Consider the following 18,892-nt stretch of genomic DNA (forward strand, 5'->3'; position numbering starts at 1 on the left):
GAAGGCGGAGGGGGCTGGGGGGGCGCTAGGGGGGCTCCGCGGGGGGGCGGCAGGGGGGCACCTGGAAGACGGTGAGCAGGGCCTGGGGGAAGGTGTCGAAGGCGGAGGGAGCTGGGGGGGCGCTAGGGGGGCTCCGCGGGGGGGCGGCAGGGGGGCACCTGGAAGACGGTGAGCAGGGCCTGGGGGAAGGTGTCGAAGGTGCTGCGCTTGGTCTGGGTCTCGTCGAAGTTGAACTTCCCCCCGAAGAGCTGCATGCCCAGCAGGGAGAAGATGATGATGAAGAGGAAGAGCAGGAGCAGCAGGGACGCGATGGATTTCATGGAGTTCAGCAGCGAGGCCACCAGGTTACTCAGCGAGGCCCAGTGCCTGGGGGAGAGACCCACGGCTGGTACCGGCCCCCCCGGCACCCCCCATGTGCAGCCCTCCCAGGCACCCCACACGCAGCCCCCCAGCCCCTCGCATGCAACCCCCCACACGCAGCCCTCCCATGCACAGCCCCCTACGTGCAGCCCCCCACCCCACCACACACAGCCTCCCACGTGCAGCCCCCCCAGCCGCCCCACACGCAGCCCCCCAGCCCCTCGCATGCAACCCCCCACGTGCAGCCCCCCACCCCACCATACACAGCCCCCCCACAGCCCCCGCCAGGCGCCCCCCACGCAGCCCACTGTGCCCGGGCCCCCAAGGACGGTTCAAGGCCCACCACCCCACCCCACGGCAGCACCCGGCGGCCCCGGACCTGGTGACCTTGAAGATGCGCAGCAGGCGGACGCAGCGCAGCACGGAGATGCCCAGCGGCTCCATGACCTGCAGCTCCACGAGGGCCGTCTCCAGGATGCCGCCGCAGACCACGAAGCAGTCGAAGCGGTTGAAGAAGCTGGCGGCGTAGGCCTGCCCGCCCAGGCTGTACAGCTTCAGCAGCATCTCCAGCGTGAAGAGCGAGAGCAGCCCCTTGTTGGCGTAGGCTGCGGGCGAGGCGGGCGTCAGGCGGGGCAGCCGCAGGGAGCTGGGCCCTCCCCCCAAGGGACTAAAGGACCCTCAAGGCCACGGCTGGGAAGCAGCACGGACCCTTTGCTCCAGCGTCCCCGGGCGGCTGTCGGGAGGTGCCCCCGAGCCCTTCGGGAGGGACTGCCCCAGAGCGAGGGGTCGTTAGAGGAGGGCTTGGACCAAACGGGTCAACTAACCGTAACAAGCCCCGGGACCGGACGGCTTTCACCCATGGGACTGGGAACGGCGCTTTGGAACCCAGCCTTGGAACGGGCTCCGGCACCCAGCGCCTGGAGGAGCGCTAGCGCCACGCCGATATTTACAGGGGGCTCTAGATCCCGGCAATTACGGACAAACTCTAGTAGGAACAGGATGGTCAGAGCCGCGGGCGAGCAGGGTTTGTCGGGGGAGAGTCGCCGGGGGCTGCCTCCCTGATCCGCTGGAGCTCTTCAAGGGGGTCGACAAGCAGTGGAGAAGGGGGCTCTAGCGCAGTGGAGCGAGGACCCTCGTGGGCGGGGGGGCACGTCGACAACAAACGTGGAGAAAACCGAACTTTTCTCTGACGTTTTCCGGCGCGTTCGTATCTTTGCACGCTGGACGCTCGAGTGCGTCACCGCCCGCCACTCGTGTGTCTAGAGCGGTGGGCCGGGCGCTGCTAGTGCTTTGTGAAGGGGCGCTTTGCGGAAAGGAGGCTCGAGGAACGCTGCCCCGGGGAGAACGGGTGCGTCCAGACGGCCAGCGACTAAGCCCCGTGTCCATGCAACGCCCCTTCCCAAGGCGGCGCCGTTCCTCGCAGAACCAGGCGAGCGCCGCGTTCTGGCCAGTGCCGGCCGGCAGGCTGGACGCAGGCTCAGGCTTTGTGGAAAAAGGCCACTTTTAGACTAGACGCCCGGTGTCCGATTCCCACAAGGCCCGCGACAAAGTCGCTCCCCAGGGCTCTGAAGCTAAGTCACGTGCCGGGGGAGAGGAGGGAAGGACCTTGGCGCACTGAGGGCTGGTTACCAGACAGGACACCAAGGGGAGGGATGAACGGCCACTGTTCCCAGTGGGGAGAGGAAACCAGAGGGGTCCCCCCAGGGTCCGTCCTGGGACCCGTCTGCGAGGCAGGGGGGAGTTTGGGAGCTCGGGGGGGGGAGCCTCAGTGCTGGATATTTCTGGTTCAATGTGACAAGGGGGGAGTTTGGGGGTTCAAAGGGGGGTGCACACGGGGGGGCTCAGTGCCCGGATGTGACGGGTTCAATACGACAAGGGGGGAGTTTGGGGGTTCAAAGGGGGGTGCACACGGGGGGGCTCAGTGCCCGGATGTGACTGGTTCAATGCGACAAGGGGGAGTTTGGGGGTTCAAAGGGGGGTGCACATGGGGGGGCTCAGTGCCCAGATGTGACGGGTTCAATACGACAAGGGGGGAGTTTGGGGGTTCAAAGGGGGCCTCGGTGCCCGGATGTGACGGGTTCAATGCGACAAGGGGGGAGTTTGGGGGTTCAGAGGGGGGCTTGGTGCCCGGATGTGACGGGTTCAATGCGACAAGGGGGGGAGTTTGGGGGTTCAGAGGGGGGCTCAGTGCCCGGATGTGACGGGTTCAATGCGACAAGGGGGGAGTTTGGGGGTTCAGAGGGGGGCTCGGTGCCCGGATGTGACGGGTTCAATGCGACAAGGGGGGGAGTTTGGGGGTTCAGAGGGGGGCTTGGTGCCCGGATGTGACGGGTTCAATGCGACAAGGGGGGGAGTTTGGGGGTTCAGAGGGGGGCTCAGTGCCCGGATGTGACGGGTTCAATGCGACAAGGGGGGAGTTTGGGGGTTCAGAGGGGGGCTCGGTGCCCGGATGTGACGGGTTCAATACGACAAGGGGGGAGTTTGGGGGTTCAAAGGGGGCCTCGGTGCCCGGATGTGACGGGTTCAATGTGACAAGGGGGGGAGTTTGGGGGTTCAGAGGGGGGCTCGGTGCCTAGATGTGACGGGTTCAATGCGACAAGGGGGGAGTTTGCGGGTTCAAAGGGGGGTGCACACGGGGGGGCTCAGTGCCCGGATGTGACTGGTTCAATGCGACAAGGGGGAGTTTGGGGGTTCAGAGGGGGGCTCAGTGCCCGGATGTGACTGGTTCAATGCGACAAGGGGGAGTTTGGGGGTTCAGAGGGGGGCTCGGTGCCCAGATGTGACTGGTTCAATACGACAAGGGGGGAGTTTGGGGGTTCAGAGGGGGGCTCGGTGCCCGGATGTGACGGGTTCAATACGACAAGGGGGGAGTTTGGGGGTTCAGAGCGGGGCTCGGTGCCCGGATGTGACGGGTTCAATGCGACAAGGGGGGGAGTTTGGGGGTTCAGAGGGGGCCTCGGTGCCCGGATGTGACGGGTTCAATGCGACAAGGGGGGGAGTTTGGGGGTTCAGAGGGGGGCTCAGTGCCCGGATGTGACTGGTTCAATACGACAAGGGGGGAGTTTGGGGGTTCAGAGGGGGGCTCGGTGCCCGGATGTGACGGGTTCAATACGACAAGGGGGGAGTTTGGGGGTTCAGAGGGGGCCTCGGTGCCCGGATGTGACGGGTTCAATGCGACAAGGGGGGGAGTTTGGGGGTTCAGAGGGGGGCTCGGTGCCCGGATGTGACGGGTTCAATGCGACAAGGGGGGGAGTTTGGGGGTTCAGAGGGGGGCTCGGTGCCCGGATGTGACGGGTTCAATGCGACAAGGGGGGAGTTTGGGGGTTCAGAGCGGGGCTCGGTGCCCGGATGTGACGGGTTCAATACGACAAGGGGGGGAGTTTGGGGGTTCAGAGGGGGCCTCGGTGCCCGGATGTGACGGGTTCAATACGACAAGGGGGGAGTTTGGGGGTTCAGAGGGGGGCTCGGTGCCCGGATGTGATGGGTTCAATGCGACAAGGGGGGGAGTTTGGGGGTTCAGAGGGGGGTTCAGTGCCGGATGTGACGGGTTCAATGCGACAAGGGGGGGAGTTTGGGGGTTCAGAGGGGGGCTCGGTGCCCGGATGTGACGGGTTCAATGCGACAAGGGGGGGAGTTTGGGGGTTCAGAGGGGGGTTCAGTGCCCAGATGTGACGGGTTCAATGCGACAAGGGGGGAGTTTGGGGGTTCAGAGGGGGGCTCGGTGCCCGGATGTGACGGGTTCAATGCGACAAGGGGGGAGTTTGGGGGTTCAGAGCGGGGCTCGGTGCCCGGATGTGACGGGTTCAATACGACAAGGGGGGGAGTTTGGGGGTTCAGAGCGGGGTTCAGTGCCGGATGTGACGGGTTCAATGCGACAAGGGGGGGAGTTTGGGGGTTCAGAGGGGGGCTCGGTGCCCAGATGTGACGGGTTCAATGCGACAAGGGGGGGAGTTTGGGGGTTCAGAGGGAGGCTCGGTGCCCGGATGTGACGGGTTCAATGCGACAAGGGGGGAGTTTGGGGGTTCAGAGGGGGGCTCGGTGCCCGGATGTGACGGGTTCAATGCGACAAGGGGGGGAGTTTGGGGGTTCAGAGGGGGGCTCGGTGCCCGGATGTGACGGGTTCAATGCGACAAGGGGGGAGTTTGGGGGTTCAGAGGGGGGTTCAGTGCCCAGATGTGACGGGTTCAATGCGACAAGGGGGGAGTTTGGGGGTTCAGAGGGGGGCTCGGTGCCCGGATGTGACGGGTTCAATGCGACAAGGGGGGAGTTTGGGGGTTCAGAGCGGGGCTCGGTGCCCGGATGTGACGGGTTCAATACGACAAGGGGGGAGTTTGGGGGTTCAGAGCGGGGTTCAGTGCCGGATGTGACGGGTTCAATGCGACAAGGGGGGGAGTTTGGGGGTTCAGAGGGGGGCTCGGTGCCCAGATGTGACGGGTTCAATGCGACAAGGGGGGGAGTTTGGGGGTTCAGAGGGAGGCTCGGTGCCCGGATGTGACGGGTTCAATGCGACAAGGGGGGAGTTTGGGGGTTCAGAGGGGGGCTCGGTGCCCGGATGTGACGGGTTCAATGCGACAAGGGGGGGAGTTTGGGGGTTCAGAGGGGGGCTCGGTGCCCGGATGTGACGGGTTCAATGCGACAAGGGGGGAGTTTGGGGGTTCAGAGGGGGGCTCGGTGCCCGGATGTGACGGGTTCAATGCGACAAGGGGGGGAGTTTGGGGGTTCAGAGGGGGGCTCGGTGCCCGGATGTGACGGGTTCAATACGACAAGGGGGGGAGTTTGGGGGTTCAGAGGGGGGCTCGGTGCCCGGATGTGACGGGTTCAATGCGACAAGGGGGGGAGTTTGGGGGTTCAGAGGGGGGCTCGGTGCCCGGATGTGACGGGTTCAATGCGACAAGGGGGGGAGTTTGGGGGTTCAGAGGGGGCCTCGGTGCCCGGATGTGACGGGTTCAATGCGACAAGGGGGGGAGTTTGGGGGTTCAGAGGGGTGCTCGGTGCCCGGATGTGACGGGTTCAATGCAACAAGGGGGGAGTTTGGGGGTTCAGAGGGGGGTTCAGTGCCGGATGTGACGGGTTCAATGCAACAAGGGGGGGAGTTTGGGGGTTCAGAGGGGGGTTCAGTGCCGGATGTGACGGGTTCAATGCGACAAGGGGGGGAGTTTGGGGGTTCAGAGGGGGGCTCGGTGCCCAGATGTGACGGGTTCAATGCGACAAGGGGGGAGTTTGGGGGTTCAGAGGGGGGCTCGGTGCCCGGATGTGACGGGTTCAATGCGACAAGGGGGGGAGTTTGGGGGTTCAGAGGGGGCCTCGGTGCCCCGATGTGACGGGTTCAATGCGACAAGGGGGGGAGTTTGGGGGTTCAGAGGGGGGTTCAGTGCCGGATGTGACGGGTTCAATGCGACAAGGGGGGGAGTTTGGGGGTTCAGAGGGGGGCTCGGTGCCCGGATGTGACGGGTTCAATGCGACAAGGGGGGAGTTTGGGGGTTCAGAGGGGGGCTCGGTGCCCGGATGTGACGGGTTCAATGCGACAAGGGGGGAGTTTGGGGGTTCAGAGGGGGCCTCGGTGCCCGGATGTGACGGGTTCAATGCGATAAGGGGGGGAGTTTGGGGGTTCAGAGGGGGGCTCGGTGCCCGGATGTGACGGGTTCAATGCGACAAGGGGGGGAGTTTGGGGGTTCAGAGGGGGGCTCGGTGCCCGGATGTGACGGGTTCAATGCGACAAGGGGGGGAGTTTGGGGGTTCAGAGGGGGGCTCGGTGCCCGGATGTGACGGGTTCAATGCGACAAGGGGGGGAGTTTGGGGGTTCAGAGGGGGGCTCGGTGCCCAGATGTGACGGGTTCAATGCGACAAGGGGGGAGTTTGGGGGTTCAGAGGGGGGCTCGGTGCCCGGATGTGACGGGTTCAATGCAACAAGGGGGGAGTTTGGGGGTTCAGAGGGGGGCTCGGTGCCCGGATGTGACGGGTTCAATGCGACAAGGGGGGAGTTTGGGGGTTCAGAGGGGGGCTCGGTGCCCGGATGTGACGGGTTCAATGCGACAAGGGGGGGAGTTTGGGGGTTCAGAGGGGGGCTCGGTGCCCGGATGTGACGGGTTCAATGCGACAAGGGGGGGAGTTTGGGGGTTCAGAGGGGGGTTCAGTGCCGGATGTGACGGGTTCAATGCGACAAGGGGGGGAGTTTGGGGGTTCAGAGGGGGGCTCGGTGCCCGGATGTGACGGGTTCAATGCGACAAGGGGGGAGTTTGGGGGTTCAGAGGGGGGCTCGGTGCCCGGATGTGACGGGTTCAATGCGACAAGGGGGGAGTTTGGGGGTTCAGAGGGGGCCTCGGTGCCCGGATGTGACGGGTTCAATGCGACAAGGGGGGGAGTTTGGGGGTTCAGAGGGGGGCTCGGTGCCCGGATGTGACGGGTTCAATGCGACAAGGGGGGGAGTTTGGGGGTTCAGAGGGGGGCTCGGTGCCTGGATGTGACGGGTTCAATGCGACAAGGGGGGAGTTTGGGGGTTCAGAGGGGGGTTCAGTGCCGGATGTGACGGGTTCAATGCGACAAGGGGGGAGTTTGGGGGTTCAGAGGGGGGCTCGGTGCCCGGATGTGACGGGTTCAATGCGACAAGGGGGGAGTTTGGGGGTTCAGAGGGGGGTTCAGTGCCGGATGTGACGGGTTCAATGCGACAAGGGGGGGAGTTTGGGGGTTCAGAGGGGGGCTCGGTGCCGGATGTGACGGGTTCAATGCGACAAGGGGGGAGTTTGGGGGTTCAGAGGGGGGTTCAGTGCCCGGATGTGACGGGTTCAATGCGACAAGGGGGGGAGTTTGGGGGTTCAGAGGGGGGTTCAGTGCCGGATGTGACGGGTTCAATACGACAAGGGGGGGAGTTTGGGGGTTCAGAGGGGGGCTCGGTGCCCGGATGTGACTGGTTCAATACGACAAGGGGGGGAGTTTGGGGGTTCAGAGGGGGGCTCGGTGCCCGAATGTGACGGGTTCAATGCGACAAGGGGGGGAGTTTGGGGGTTCAGAGGGGGGCTCGGTGCCCGGATGTGACGGGTTCAATGCGACAAGGGGGGGAGTTTGGGGGTTCAGAGCGGGGCTCGGTGCCCGGATGTGACGGGTTCAATGCGACAAGGGGAGAGTTTGGGGGTTCAGAGGGGGGCTCGGTGCCCGGATGTGACGGGTTCAATGCGACAAGGGGGGGAGTTTGGGGGTTCAGAGGGGGGCTCGGTGCCCGGATGTGACGGGTTCAATGCAACAAGGGGGGGAGTTTGGGGGTTCAGAGGGGGGCTCGGTGCCCGGATGTGACGGGTTCAATACGACAAGGGGGGGAGTTTGGGGGTTCAGAGCGGGGTTCAGTGCCGGATGTGACGGGTTCAATGCGACAAGGGGGGGAGTTTGGGGGTTCAGAGGGGGGCTCGGTGCCCAGATGTGACGGGTTCAATGCGACAAGGGGGGGAGTTTGGGGGTTCAGAGGGGGGCTCGGTGCCCAGATGTGACGGGTTCAATGCAACAAGGGGGGAGTTTGGGGGTTCAGAGGGGGGTTCAGTGCCGGATGTGACGGGTTCAATGCAACAAGGGGGGGAGTTTGGGGGTTCAGAGGGGGGTTCAGTGCCGGATGTGACGGGTTCAATGCGACAAGGGGGGGAGTTTGGGGGTTCAGAGGGGGGCTCGGTGCCCGGATGTGACGGGTTCAATGCAACAAGGGGGGGAGTTTGGGGGTTCAGAGGGGGGCTCGGTGCCCGGATGTGACGGGTTCAATGCGACAAGGGGGGGAGTTTGGGGGTTCAGAGGGGGGCTCGGTGCCCGGATGTGACGGGTTCAATGCGACAAGGGGGGGAGTTTGGGGGTTCAGAGGGGGGCTCGGTGCCCAGATGTGACGGGTTCAATGCGACAAGGGGGGGAGTTTGGGGGTTCAGAGGGGGGCTCGGTGCCCAGATGTGACGGGTTCAATGCGACAAGGGGGGGAGTTTGGGGGTTCAGAGGGGGGCTCGGTGCCCGGATGTGACGGGTTCAATGCGACAAGGGGGGAGTTTGGGAGTTCAGAGGGGGGCTCGGTGCCCGGATGTGACGGGTTCAATGCGACAAGGGGGGGAGTTTGGGGGTTCAGAGGGGGGCTCGGTGCCCGGATGTGACGGGTTCAATACGACAAGGGGGGAGTTTGGGGGTTCAGAGGGGGGCTCGGTGCCCAGATGTGACGGGTTCAATGCGACAAGGGGGGGAGTTTGGGGGTTCAGAGGGGGGCTCGGTGCCCAGATGTGACGGGTTCAATGCAACAAGGGGGGAGTTTGGGGGTTCAGAGGGGGGTTCAGTGCCGGATGTGACGGGTTCAATGCAACAAGGGGGGGAGTTTGGGGGTTCAGAGGGGGGTTCAGTGCCGGATGTGACGGGTTCAATGCGACAAGGGGGGGAGTTTGGGGGTTCAGAGGGGGGCTCGGTGCCCGGATGTGACGGGTTCAATGCAACAAGGGGGGGAGTTTGGGGGTTCAGAGGGGGGCTCGGTGCCCGGATGTGACGGGTTCAATGCGACAAGGGGGGAGTTTGGGGGTTCAGAGGGGGGCTCGGTGCCCGGATGTGACGGGTTCAATGCGACAAGGGGGGGAGTTTGGGGGTTCAGAGGGGGGCTCGGTGCCCAGATGTGACGGGTTCAATGCGACAAGGGGGGGAGTTTGGGGGTTCAGAGGGGGGCTCGGTGCCCAGATGTGACGGGTTCAATGCGACAAGGGGGGGAGTTTGGGGGTTCAGAGGGGGGCTCGGTGCCCGGATGTGACGGGTTCAATGCGACAAGGGGGGAGTTTGGGAGTTCAGAGGGGGGCTCGGTGCCCGGATGTGACGGGTTCAATGCGACAAGGGGGGGAGTTTGGGGGTTCAGAGGGGGGCTCGGTGCCCGGATGTGACGGGTTCAATACGACAAGGGGGGGAGTTTGGGGGTTCAGAGGGGGGCTCGGTGCCCAGATGTGACGGGTTCAATGCGACAAGGGGGGGAGTTTGGGGGTTCAGAGGGGGGCTCGGTGCCCGGATGTGACGGGTTCAATGCGACAACGGGGGGAGTTTGGGGGTTCAGAGGGGGCCTCGGTGCCCGGATGTGACGGGTTCAATGCGACAAGGGGGGGAGTTTGGGGGTTCAGAGGGGGGCTCGGTGCCCGGATGTGACGGGTTCAATGCAACAAGGGGGGAGTTTGGGGGTTCAGAGGGGGGTTCAGTGCCGGATGTGACGGGTTCAATGCAACAAGGGGGGGAGTTTGGGGGTTCAGAGGGGGGTTCAGTGCTGGATGTGACGGGTTCAATGCGACAAGGGGGGGAGTTTGGGGGTTCAGAGGGGGGCTCGGTGCCCAGATGTGACGGGTTCAATGCGACAAGGGGGGGAGTTTGGGGGTTCAGAGGGGGGCTCGGTGCCCGGATGTGACGGGTTCAATGCAACAAGGGGGGGAGTTTGGGGGTTCAGAGGGGGGCTCGGTGCCCGGATGTGACGGGTTCAATGCGACAAGGGGGGGAGTTTGGGGGTTCAGAGGGGGGCTCGGTGCCCGGATGTGACGGGTTCAATGCGACAAGGGGGGGAGTTTGGGGGTTCAGAGGGGGGCTCGGTGCCCGGATGTGACGGGTTCAATGCGACAAGGGGGGAGTTTGGGGGTTCAGAGGGGGGCTCGGTGCCCGGATGTGACGGGTTCAATGCGACAAGGGGGGGAGTTTGGGGGTTCAGAGGCGGGCTCGGTGCCCAGATGTGACGGGTTCAATGCGACAAGGGGGGAGTTTGGGGGTTCAGAGGGGGGCTCGGTGCCCGGATGTGACGGGTTCAATGCGACAAGGGGGGAGTTTGGGGGTTCAGAGGGGGGCTCGGTGCCTGGATGTGACGGGTTCAATGCGACAAGGGGGGGAGTTTGGGGGTTCAGAGGGGGGCTCGGTGCCGGATGTGACGGGTTCAATACAACAAGGGGGGAGTTTGGGGGTTCAGAGGGGGGTTCAGTGCCGGATGTGACGGGTTCAATACGACAAGGGGGGAGTTTGGGGGTTCAGAGGGGGGTTCGGTGCCGGATGTGACGGGTTCAATACGACAAGGGGGGAGTTTGGGGGTTCAGAGGGGGGTTCAGTGCCGGATGTGACGGGTTCAATGCGACAAGGGGGGGAGTTTGGGGGTTCAGAGGGGGGCTCGGTGCCCGGATGTGACGGGTTCAATGCGACAAGGGGGGAGTTTGGGGGTTCAGAGGGGGGCTCGGTGCCCGGATGTGACGGGTTCAATGCGACAAGGGGGGAGTTTGGGGGTTCAGAGGGGGCCTCGGTGCCCGGATGTGACGGGTTCAATGCGACAAGGGGGGAGTTTGGGGGTTCAAAGGGGGGTGCACACGGGGGGGCTCAGTGCCCGGATGTGACGGGTTCAATGCGACAAGGGGGGGAGTTTGGGGGTTCAGAGGGGGGCTCGGTGCCCGGATGTGACGGGTTCAATGCGACAAGGGGGGAGTTTGGGGGTTCAGAGGGGGCCTCGGTGCCCGGATGTGACGGGTTCAATGCGACAAGGGGGGGAGTTTGGGGGTTCAGAGGGGGGCTCGGTGCCCGGATGTGACGGGTTCAATGCGACAAGGGGGGAGTTTGGGGGTTCAGAGGGGGGCTCGGTGCCCGGATGTGACGGGTTCAATGCGACAAGGGGGGGAGTTTGGGGGTTCAGAGGGGGGCTCGGTGCCCAGATGTGACGGGTTCAATGCGACAAGGGGGGAGTTTGGGGGTTCAGAGGGGGGCTCGGTGCCGGATGTGACGGGTTCAATGCGACAAGGGGGGGAGTTTGGGGGTTCAGAGGGGGGCTCGGTGCCCGGATGTGACGGGTTCAATGCGACAAGGGGGGAGTTTGGGGGTTCAGAGGGGGGCTCGGTGCCGGATGTGACGGGTTCAATGCGACAAGGGGGGGAGTTTGGGGGTTCAGAGGGGGGCTCGGTGCCCGGATGTGACGGGTTCAATGCGACAAGGGGGGGAGTTTGGGGGTTCAGAGGGGGGCTCAGTGCCCAGATGTGACGGGTTCAATGCGACAAGGGGGGGAGTTTGGGGGTTCAGAGGGGGGCTCGGTGCCCAGATGTGACGGGTTCAATGCGACAAGGGGGGAGTTTGGGGGTTCAGAGGGGGGTTCAGTGCCGGATGTGACGGGTTCAATGCGACAAGGGGGGGAGTTTGGGGGTTCAGAGGGGGGCTCGGTGCCCGGATGTGACGGGTTCAATGCGACAAGGGGGGGAGTTTGGGGGTTCAGAGGGGGGCTCGGTGCCCGGATGTGACGGGTTCAATGCGACAAGGGGGGAGTTTGGGGGTTCAGAGGGGGGCTCGGTGCCCGGATGTGACGGGTTCAATGCGACAAGGGGGGGAGTTTGGGGGTTCAGAGGGGGGCTCGGTGCCCAGATGTGACGGGTTCAATGCGACAAGGGGGGGAGTTTGGGGGTTCAGAGAACAGCCCAGAACTGGAGCTGGCGTCTGGTGCCCCCGGCCCCGCTCAGAGGACACGGCCAGAGGGGAGACTCTGGCGACCGGCCAAGCGGGTCCCAGCGAGGGGGGAACATTGGACGGGGGGCGGAGAGGAGGGGCCCAGGCGACCCTGTTACCAGGGGAGGGGCACCGGGGGGGGAGGGGCTGATGCGGGGCTGTTGGAGGCTCCGCTGGGAGACGGGGGCTGTTTTGGGGGGCTGAGGGCGGAGCAGGCAGGACTCACCGGCTGCAGGGGAGACGTGTGGGCGGGGCCCAGGCCGACTGGCCGGAGGGGTCACAGCCCCATAGCCCTGTTGGGTGCTGGCCGGGAGTCGCTCTGGGCTGGGGAGCAGGGGGGCGCTGTCCCCGCTGGGAGGGAGGCCTGGGGGCAGAGGGTGGGGACCCCGGAGGGGCTCACAGCGGAGGCAGGCGGCTGGAGGCGGAGGGGTGACCCCCAGGTGAGGGGCCCCCCAGGAGAGGGTCGCCGCACTGGAGGGCCCCCCGAGAAGGGGCCGTCTCACTGCCGCCGGGCCGGAGGGGCCCCCGAGAAGGGGCCGTCTCACTGCCGCCGGGCTGGAGGGCCCCCCGAGAAGGGGCCGTCTCACTGCCGCCGGGCCGGAGGGCCCCCCGAGAAGGGGCCGTCTCATTGCTGCCGGGCCGGAGGGCCCCCCGAGAAGGGGCCGTCTCACTGCCGCCGGGCTGGAGGGCCCCCCGAGAAGGGGCTGCCGCACGGGGGGGGATCCGAGTGTGAGCACCGCCGGTGAGCCACGCCAAGCCCGGTCACGCCATTGCTAAACGCTCCAGACTCCGGAGAGGGGCCAGCGGCCGACGAGCCCAAACTGCTCGCGAGAGCTCAGAGCAGAGCCGCCTGCGGGCGCTTCCAGAGCGCGCACACGGAGCGACCGGCCACACGGAGCGACAGGCCACACGGAGCGACCGGCCACACGGAGCGACGGGCCACACGGAGCGACCGGCCACACGGAGCGACCGGCCACACGGAGCGACGGGCCACACGGAGCGACCGGCCACACGGAGCGACGGGCCCCACGGAGCGACGGGCCACACGGAGCGACGGGCCACACGGAGCGACCGGCCACACGGAGCGACGGGCCACACGGAGCGACCGGCCACACGGAGCGACCGGCCACACGGAGCGACGGGCCACACGGAGCGACCGGCCACACGGAGCGACGGGCCACACGGAGCGACCGGCCACACGGAGCGACCGGCCACACGGAGCGACGGGCCACACGGAGCGACCGGCCCCACGGAGCGACCGGCCCCACGGAGCGACCAGCCACACGGAGCGACCGGCCACACGGAGCGACCGGCCACACGGAGCGACGGGCCCCACGGAGCGACCGGCCACACGGAGCGACGGGCCCCACGGAGCGACCGGCCACACGGAGCGACCGGCCACACGGAGCGACGGGCCACACGGAGCGACCGGCCACACGGAGCGACGGGCCACACGGAGCGACCGGCCACACGGAGCGACCGGCCACACGGAGCGACGGGCCACACGGAGCGACCGGCCACACGGAGCGACCGGCCACACGGAGCGACGGGCCACACGGAGCGACCGGCCCCACGGAGCGACGGGCCACACGGAGCGACGGGCCACACGGAGCGACCGGCCCCACGGAGCGACGGGCCACACGGCGGCCAATGACATGTCGAGTCGCTAAGAGGAAAGTCGCGCACGAGAGGACGGGGACGAGCTTGGCCACAGCGGCTCCAGAGAGACCTCGGCGTCCCCGCGGACGGGTCTCCGACACAGCCCCGCGGGCGCAGCGGCGCCACAGGAGCAAACAGAACGTCGGGAGTCGTTAAAAACGGGACAGAGAAGACGACAGAAAATCTCTTCGAGTCTCTATAAAACCACAGGACGCCCACATCTTGGACCCTGCGCACAGACGTGGCCGTCTCATCTCAAACTAGTTATATTGGCTTTGGAATAGGTTCAGAAAAGGGCAACCAGAACGGTGAGGGGTTTGGAACGGGTCCCACAGAAAGAGGGATTAAGAGACGGGGACTTTTCAGCTTTAAAAAAGAGGAGATTAAGGGGATATGATAGAGGTCTATGACATCACGACTGGTGTGGAAATAGCGAAGAAGGAAAAGTTATTTACTTATTCCCACACTGAAAGAACTAGGGGTCACCACATGAAACTAACAGGCAGCAGATTTCAAACCAAAGGAAGTTTTTCTTCACTCAGCGCACAACCTGTGGAACTCCTCGCCAGAGGATGTGGTGAAGGCTAGAACTTTAACAGGGTTCAAAAAAGAGCTAGATGGATTCATGGAGGTTAGGCCCATCAATGGCTGTTGGCCATCGTGGGTCGGGATGGGGTCCCTGGAGGTGGGTGACGGGCGGGATCACGTGAGGATTTCCTGTTGTGTTCCCTCCCTCTGGGGCACCCGGCGCTGGCCACTGTTGGCCGACAGGACCCTGGGCTGGATGGAGCCTAGGCCTGACCCCGTCTGGCCGCTCTGATGTTCCTAGCAGACAGACAGATGGGGGGGGGGAGCGGCTCCGGATGGGTGCGAATTGGGCTGGCACCACGGGGCAGGCGGGCTGGGGGAGCTGGGGGTGAATCCAGCCGGCGCCGGGGGAGCTGGGGGCCTGGCGGCTGCAGGCTGGGGGTCCGTAGGGGGGTCTCAGGCTGGCACTGACGACGCGGAGGTGGCAGTGGCCGGTGGCCGAGCGTTTCGTCGGGGTGCGTGACGGGTGCGGGGTGGCGCGCTCTGGCCGGGGCCCTGGGCTTGCCTGGCAGGTCGGGGGGGTCGGGCCCACGGGGCATGGGGGAGAGCAGCTGCAAGGAGCCGCCCTGCCTCCCAGGCCGGCCTAGAGCCCCGGCGTCCGGCTCCAACCAGCAGGCTGCGCTGCCCTACCCTGGATCTGGCTGAGCCAGGCGGGCTGGCCGTGGTGCTCGGAGGCGATGGTCAGCGTGTTGAGGAAGACGAGGATGAGAACCGCCCAGTAGAAGGCGACGGATTTCACGGCCCGGCGGCAGCGCTTCCGCAGCAGCCGGTTCAGGCGCCGGCACCGGCGGCTGGGGGCAGAGTGGGGGGGTCAGGCAGGTCGGCCCCCGGTCCCCCGGGTAGGGAGAACGCCCCCCGCAGGCCGACACCCCCCCGCCGCTCACCAGAGCCGTGTCCTGGAGAGTCTGCCCCTGGGACGGGAGAGAAGGGAGACGTGAAATGCAGCTACCTCTGGTGCAGGGCCCAGCCTGTTAACACCTCGCCCAGCCTCCCCCCAGCGTGGCCCCCGCCCGCCCCGCCTCCCCCCACCTCCCCCAGCGTGGCCCCCGCCCGCCCCGCCTCCCCCCAGCGTGGCCCCCGCCCGCCCCGCCTCCCCCCAGCGTGGCCCCCGCCCGCCCCACCTCCCCCCAGCGTGGCCCCCGCCCGCCCCGCCTCCCCCCAGCGTGGCCCCCGCCCGCCCCGCCTCCCCCCAGCGTGGCCCCCGCCCGCCCCGCCTCCCCCCAGCGTGGCCCCCGCCCGCCCCGCCTCCCCCCAATGTGGCCCCCGCCCGCCCCGCCTCCCCCCAGCGTGGTCCCTGTCCGCCCCACCTCCCCCCAGCGTGGCCCCCGCCCGCCCCGCCCGCCCCACCTCCCCCCAGCGTGGCCCCCGCCTCCCCCCAGCGTGGCCCCCGCCCGCCCCGCCTCCCCCCAGCGTGGCCCCCGCCCGCCCCGCCTCCCCCTCCCCAGCGCCCCCCCCCCAGCGCCCTGCCCCCCCGCCCCCGCCCGCCCCGCCTCCCCCCAGCGTGGTCCCTGTCCGCCCCACCTCCCCCTTCCCAGCGTGGCCCCCGCCCGCCCCCCCCCCCACCTCCCCCCTGTCCGCTCCGCCTCCCCCCCTCTCCAGCGTGGCCCCCGCCCGCCCCGCCTCCCCCCAGCGTGGCCCCCGCCCGCCCCGCCTCCCCCCAGCGTGGCCCCCGCCCGCCCCGCCTCCCCCCAGCGTGGCCCCCGCCCGCCCCGCCTCCCCCCAACGTGGCCCCCGCCCGCCCCGCCTCCCCCCCCAGCGTGGCCCCCGCCCGCCCCGCCTCCCCCCAATGTGGCCCCCGCCCGCCCCGCCTCCCCCCAACGTGGCCCCCCCCGCCCGCCCCGCCTCCCCCCAGCGTGGCCCCCGCCCGCCCCGCCTCCCCCCAATGTGGCCCCGCCCGCCCCGCCTCCCCCCAGCGTGGTCCCTGTCCGCCCCACCTCCCCCCAGCGTGGCCCCCGCCCACCCCGCCCGCCCCACCTCCCCCCAGCGTGGCCCCCGCCTCCCCCCAGCATGGCCCCCGCCCGCCCCGCCTCCCCCCAACGTGGTCCCTGTCCACCCCGCCTCCCCCTCCCCAGCGTGGCCCCCCCCACCCGCCCCCGCCCCGCCCCGCCTCCCCCCCCAGTGTGGTCCCTGTCTGCCCCACCTCCCCCTTTCCAGCGTGGCCCCCGCCCGCCTCCCCCAACGTGGTCCCTGTCCGCTCCGCCTCCCCCTCTCCAGCGTGGCCCCCGCCCGCCCCGCCTCCCCCCAGCGTGGTCCCTGTCTGCCCCGCCTCCCCCTCTCCAGAGTGGCCCCCGCCCGCCCCGCCTCCCCCAGTGTGGCCCCCCCACCCGCCCCCACCCAACTTGCCTCCCCCCAGCGTGGCCCCCGCCCGCCCCGCCTCCCCCTCCCCAGCGTGGCCCCCGCCCGCCCCGCCTCCCCCTCCCCAGCGTGGCCCCCGTTCGCCCCGCCTCCCCCTCCCCAGCGTGGCCCCCGCCCGCCCCGCCTCCCCCTCCCCAGCGTGGCCCCCGCCCGCCCCGCCTCCCCCTCCCCAGCGTGGCCCCTGTTCGCCCCGCCTCCCCCTCCCCAGCGTGGACCCCCCCGCCCCCTCCCCCTGCGGAGCCCCACCCCCCGCACTCACAGGTAGGCGTCGCAGCAGCCGGCGTGATGCTCCTCGTCAGCCGCGGTCTCGGTGGTGACGGAGGCGGTCTCGCTGGTGGGGAGGCTGGCTGGGGAGAGGCAGGCGGGTGAGCTCCCCCAGGGCCCGTGGGACCCGCCCCGACCCAGGGACCAGCATCCGGCCCTGCCCCCACTGCCGTGGGGAGCGACTCCGGACAGGCCAGGGAGCCCGGGGGAGCTGGGTACGACCCATCCGCCAGGCTCCGGCTGCAGCCCCAGGGCCCGCCCCCAGCCCCGGCCACCCCCTCGGGCACGGACAGACAGACGGACGGATGGAGACACGGCATTACTGTGGGTGTCGGTCGAATGGCTGGAGTGGTGAAGCCATCCGAGTCGGCCCCTCTTCTTCTCCGTCAGCTCTGCCACCGTCACGCCTTCCGGGGGCGGATAGACGGACAGGCGGATGGATGGGGATGGGAAGGAGAGATGGACAGATGGGGAGTGAGGGGACGGACGGAGGGACAGGGCGTGTGGGGACAGAGGGACGGATAGACGGACAGGCGGATGGATGGAGGGACGGGCACAGATGTGTAGGGATGGACGGACGGGCAGTGGAGGGACGGACAGATGGACAGGCAGGTGGATGGGGATGGACAGACGGGGTGTGTGGGTACAGAGGAACAGGCGGCGGAGGGACGGACAGACGGACAGGCAGGTGGATGGGGATGGACAGAGGGGCGTGTGGGTACAGAGGAACAGGCGGCGGAGGGACGGACAGACGGACAGGCAGGTGGATGGGGATGGACAGAGGGGCGTGTGGGTACAGAGGAACAGGCGGCGGAGGGACGGACAGACGGACAGGCAGGTGGATGGGGATGGACAGAGGGGCGTGTGGGTACAGAGGAAGAGGCGGCGGAGGGATGGACAGACGGACAGGCAGGTGGATGGGGATGGACAGACGGGGCGTGTGGGTATAGAGGAACAGGCGGCGGAGGGATGGACAGACGGACAGGCAGGTGGATGGGGATGGACAGACGGGGCGTGTGGGTACAGAGGAACAGGCGGCGGAGGGACGGACAGACGGACAGGCAGGTGGATGGGGATGGACAGACGGGGCGTGTGGGTACAGAGGAACAGGCGGCGGAGGGACGGACAGACGGACAGGCAGGTGGATGGGGATGGACAGACGGGGCGTGTGGGTACAGAGGAACAGGCGGCGGAGGGACGGACAGACGGACAGGCAGGTGGATGGGGATGGACAGACGGGGCGTGTGGGTACAGAGGAACAGGCGGCGGAGGGACGGACAGACGGACAGGCAGGTGGATGGGGATGGACAGACGGGGTGTGTGGGTACAGAGGAACAGGTGGCGGAGGGACGGACAGACGGACAGGCAGGTGGATGGGGATGGACAGAGGGGCGTGTGGGTATAGAGGAACAGGCAGCGGAGGGACGGACAGACGGACAGGCAGGTGGATGGGGATGGACAGACGGGTGGCGGATGGACAGAGGGAAGGACAGACGGACGTGCGGGGGGGTGACAAACAAGACACACAGACATGAGCACCGTGACAGCTCAGGGATGTGACCCCCCCCACCGGCCACTGTGGCTCGGGGCAGATACACCCACCCCTTGGTACAGCCCCCCCAGGGGCAGCAGGCCGAGTGACCCAGCATCCCTGAGCCAAGCCCGCTAACGAGGCCCCGACGAGCTAATTAACTGGGGGGGGAGAAAACCAGGAGCAGGGACTCAGTCCGGCCGCCCCCACTCAGGGAAGAGCACCTGGTGTCAGGCAGCCGCCAACCGCCCCCATGGCACTGCTGGGGGAAGAGCGCAACCTCTGCTGCATCCCCAGCCCTGCCCTGCTCCGGGAAATGGACCCAGAACCCAGCCCCCCTCGGTCATCCCCTCCGGCGCCGGCTCATCCCGGGCGAGGATCTCGGTTCCCGCCGGCCCCCGGGGCTCACGGGCGCGCTTGCCCTCCGGGCCCCCCGCCTCGTCCTCGGGGTCAATGTCCTCGGCCTGCGAGAGCCAGTCCAGGTAGCCCCGCAGATCCTCCTCCAGCTGCTGCTTCTCCCGCAGCTTCTGGAAGTCGCCGCGGGCCTTGGCCTTCTCCCGCTCCTTGGAGAACTCCCTGCGGGCGGCGAGGGGTTAGCCCGCCCGGCCCCGCACGCCCCCCGCACGCACGACGCGGCCTCGCACGGCCCCTGCATGCCCCCCGCACGCACGACGCGGCCTCGCACGGCCCCTGCACGCC

The 18,892-nt window shown here is 67.8% G+C and overlaps 1 protein-coding gene across 1 annotated transcript in view; it reads right to left on the minus strand.

Moving 5' to 3' along the window:
• Positions 1 to 18,892, minus strand: part of CACNA1F (calcium voltage-gated channel subunit alpha1 F) — a 72,380-nt gene that overhangs the window by 39,802 nt on the left and 13,686 nt on the right. Inside the window, exons 9-15 of the mRNA XM_089770456.1 lie at positions 18,603 to 18,769; positions 16,986 to 17,069; positions 16,658 to 16,745; positions 14,928 to 14,954; positions 14,674 to 14,834; positions 740 to 965; positions 159 to 366 (exon numbers count right to left, since the gene is read on the minus strand). Coding sequence (XP_089626582.1) covers positions 159 to 366; positions 740 to 965; positions 14,674 to 14,834; positions 14,928 to 14,954; positions 16,658 to 16,745; positions 16,986 to 17,069; positions 18,603 to 18,769 — 961 coding nt within the window. The remainder of the gene's footprint in view (positions 1 to 158; positions 367 to 739; positions 966 to 14,673; positions 14,835 to 14,927; positions 14,955 to 16,657; positions 16,746 to 16,985; positions 17,070 to 18,602; positions 18,770 to 18,892) is intronic.

Source organism: Pelodiscus sinensis, chromosome 18, assembly GCF_052426305.1.
Source record: "Pelodiscus sinensis isolate ZL-2025 chromosome 18, ASM5242630v1, whole genome shotgun sequence".
Lineage (NCBI taxonomy): Eukaryota > Metazoa > Chordata > Testudines > Trionychidae > Pelodiscus > Pelodiscus sinensis.